The sequence below is a fragment of the Prionailurus viverrinus genome, unplaced genomic scaffold (genome assembly GCF_022837055.1).
Source record: "Prionailurus viverrinus isolate Anna unplaced genomic scaffold, UM_Priviv_1.0 scaffold_50, whole genome shotgun sequence".
Taxonomy (NCBI): domain Eukaryota; kingdom Metazoa; phylum Chordata; class Mammalia; order Carnivora; family Felidae; genus Prionailurus; species Prionailurus viverrinus.
The window spans coordinates 541,113-544,703 of NW_025927613.1; the positions used below are offsets into that span (position 1 = coordinate 541,113).

The 3,591-nt window shown below is 51.9% G+C and overlaps 1 protein-coding gene across 1 annotated transcript; it reads left to right on the forward strand.

Moving 5' to 3' along the window:
- The first annotated feature begins 309 nt into the window (after positions 1–309).
- Positions 310–3,205, forward strand: LOC125159526 (cornulin-like). The gene is made up of 3 exons (XM_047848010.1): positions 310–447; positions 1,559–2,272; positions 2,552–3,205. Exons 1-3 carry the CDS (start codon positions 310–312, stop codon positions 3,203–3,205), a joined length of 1,506 nt encoding a protein of 501 aa, XP_047703966.1.
- The last annotated feature ends 386 nt before the right edge of the window (positions 3,206–3,591 follow it).

The window sequence follows — 3,591 nt, forward strand, 5'->3', positions numbered from 1 at the left end:
TATTACCTTCATTTCACAATGAGTAAACCGAGGCATAGAAAGGCAAAGAAAACTGCCCTAGCTCACCTGACAGTCAGGTGGTGAGGCTGGCATAGAAGTCCTGACTCTGGAGCCTGTCACTAACCATGATGTGCCCCTCCTTCCCATTCATAAAATCCATTAAGTAGGAAAGGGAGAGGGAATACTCAGAGCCATCAGAGGCAGAGCTGAATATGCAAGGAAAGACCTAGAAGGAGCAGGAGGAAATGCTGAGGTTGATTTTGGAGCCCCCATGGGGGCTTTGCTTCTTTCTCCAGCTTGACTCCAAAGATGCCTCAGTTACTGCGAAACATTAATGGGATCATCGAAGCCTTTGGGCGATACGCCAGGATGGAGGGCAACTGCAAAATGCTCACCCGGGGGGAGCTGAAAAGGCTCTTGGAGCATGAGTTTGCTGATGTCATTGTGGTATGATGTGCCCGGCGAGGTGGGGAGGGTGGGAGAGGAAAGAAGAAAGGGGTTTGCCTGCAGATGCTCTGCCTCAGGAATCTGAAGAGGTAGCCACTGGATCCAAGCCCACTGGATCTCCTGGCAGCTGTGGAGGAGGAGAAAAGGAAGGCAAAGGAACAAGAGATGGTAGTTTCCTTAGAGAAAAAAACCTTGATTTCAATTAATTCTAATTTAGAGACAAGGTGAAAGGACTCAGAAGGGACAGCTCAGGGAAGAATAGAGCCCTTGAGTATTCTAGAAATGAAAGTAATTACTGCTCTCTGCTGCTACTTAAATCTGATGCAGTAGCCATTTCTTATGTCCATCAGAAATTTATTCATTCATTTATTAGAAGCATAGCTCTGTGTCTTGCAGTTGCTCAAAAATATTAGTTGAATGGTCACATCAGAAATGTGTTTTTGAGGGCAAGTTGGTTGTCATCAGCTGGGAGGACACTCTGGGAGCCCCTCCTTCTCTCCCCCTACCAACAAAGCAGACCCAGGGCATTGATGCACTTCCCTGCCTCTTCCTGCCTTTGGTTCCCATCTAAAGCAACCAGGACAATGGCCTTAGGGACAGGAATGTGTAGGCACAGCAGGATGCATACTCAGGGAAACTTGTGGTCTCACCAAACCCCACTCACCCCACCATGGGAAAACACCTGAGCCTCAGTGAACCCACAAAATCTCCTTGAGGCCATGTTCCTGCTCTCTTCGCCTGGTGTTGGGCACTGGAGAGGATCCCACTCAGTGCCAAGGGTCAGGAGCCGAGGACAGCCCAAAGAACCATTATGAGCTCATTCATTCATTCATTCATTCTTCAGTGAGTCTTGCTCCAGTTATCCTGTAATCCAGAAATTATGCCAGGCACAGAGGATACAAATCAAAAGGTGCTTCCTACCCTTGTGAGAAGGGCTGCACACTGAAAGCTATTTCATATTAGGGCTGCTGTAGCTATCTATGTACGCACCCTGAGGCTGGCACATGTGGGCTCCCTGGCTCAGGGGTGGGAAGCCTGCAGACTGAGTGAACTGGCCCAACCACACCTTCCCCAGGGGCAGTATGCTGATTTTGCCTCTTCTCCTCCCCAGAAACCCCATGATCCTGCCACTGTGGATGAAGTCCTGTGCCTGCTAGATGAAGATGACACAGGGACTGTGGAGTTCAAGGAATTCCTGGTCCTGGTGTTTAAAGTCGCCCAAGCCTGTTTCAAGACACTGAGCGAGAGTCCTGAGGGGGCTTGTGGATCTCAAGAGTCTGGAATTTGCCCTTCTGGGGACTCACAAGAGCTGGGGGAAGGACAGAACAGGAGAACTGAGGTGGAGCTGGCTATGGAAGGACAGCATTGTGAGGAGAGCCAACATAGACAGAGCACACAAGCCTCCAGAGGACAGGTAGGGGCCAGGGCTCAGACCCATGGTCAGGATATTGGCCAGGATAGGCAGTCTGAGTCTCAGAGACAAGAGAGAGAGAGTTGGCAGACACAAGCTGGGGAATGTACACAGCAGACCCAGAGAGTGGGAGAAGACAAGAGCCACCAGACCAGAGAGAGGGAGTCAGAGAGACAGTCGCAGGCCAGGGAACAGGATAGAGCCCACCAGACAAGTGAAACAGTGACTGGAACTGGAACTCAGACCCAGACAGATACCACCCAGACTATGGAGGAAGACAGGAGCAGTCAGATAGGAAGCCCTGGTACCCAGCCACAGGAGTCCACCCAGACCAGAGGGACTGAGGTCCAGGGTCAAGATAGGAGTCAGACAAGCCAGATAGTGGCAAGAGAACATGTTCAGACACCAGGAGGTGTCACCCAGACCATGGAGCAGGACAGGAGTGGTCAGATAGGAAGCCCTGGCACCCAGCCACAGGAGTCCACCCAGACCAGAGGGACTGAGGTCCAGGGTCAAGATAGGAGTCAGACAAGCCAGATAGTGGCAAGAGAACATGTTCAGACATCAGGAGGTGTCACCCAGACCACAGAGCAGGACAGGAGTGGTCACATAGGAAGCCCTGGCACCCAGCCACAGGAGTCCACCCATGGCCAGACCAGAGGGACTGAGGTCCAGGGTCATGATAGGAGTCAGACAAGCCAGATAGTGGCAAGAGAACATGTTCAGACATCAGGAGGTGTCACCCAGACCACAGAGCAGGACAGGAGTGGTCACATAGGAAGCCCTGGCACCCAGCCACAGGAGTCCACCCATGGCCAGACCAGAGGGACTGAGGTCCAGGGTCAAGATAGGAGCCAGACAAGCCAAGTGGTGACAGGAGGGCACATTCAAACACAGGCAGGATCACAAACCCAGACACACACCCAGACCATGGAGCAGGGCAAGAGCCAGTCTGCAAGGCACACAGGGAATAGAGATGAGGGACAGATTCAAAGGCAGTCAGACAGTGGTCAAAGATGGACACAAGTAAGCCACTATGAAGCAGGAGAGGCAGAGATGGGAGGACAGGCCCAGGCTGGGGCAAGCACTCTGACAGGGAGACAGGACCGGAGCAGCACTCAACCAAGGTGTAGTGTGACAGGCGGACAGGGAGAGAGCGAATCCACTGTGGTTACCCAAGAGTGGGTGGATGACCACACAAGGGATACAGCAATCCCAAGGCAGGACCAGGGTAGCCTGCATTCTGGCATGCTTTCAGCCCAGGGCCCAGACACAGCCCAACCAGAAGGAAAGCGAGGCCTCACAGCCAGGGGGCTGTATTCCTACTTCAAAAGCAATAAGCCATGAGTGTCCCAGCCCCAGACTCCAGTGCCCAATACCAGAAGAAGACAGCTGCAGAGGGGTTGGCTTGTCCTGCCCTGGCCAGTCCAGTTGGCATGTCAGCTCTTTATCATGGTTTTTCTCTTAGGTCTTTCTCAGTGAGACCATTTCTGCAAGGTGCTTTCTATCCTAAATTCCTCTCTCATCTGCTCCACTGTGCAGACGCCTCAGGAACAGGAAAACACAGAGCCAATCATTCATTTATGCCAGATTCTCCTCAGCTTGTGGGGCTTTTCATAGCTATTTTTGTCTCTTCCATCTGTCCATTGCCCCATATATCCTAATGCACCAATAAAACCTTCCTAAGCAACTGGGCTCTCTGTCCCTTTCAATCACTATTGATATGATGGGTT

Coding starts and splice junctions, on each gene's coding strand:
- LOC125159526 (XM_047848010.1), top strand. CDS start 310: ATGCCTCAGTTACTGCGAAACATTAATGGGATCATCGAAGCCTTTGGG. Junction 448..1,558: donor AGTTTGCTGATGTCATTGTG/GTATGATGTGCC, acceptor TCTCCTCCCCAG/AAACCCCATGATCCTGCCAC. Junction 2,273..2,551: donor ATGTTCAGACACCAGGAGGT/GTCACCCAGACC, acceptor GATAGGAGTCAG/ACAAGCCAGATAGTGGCAAG.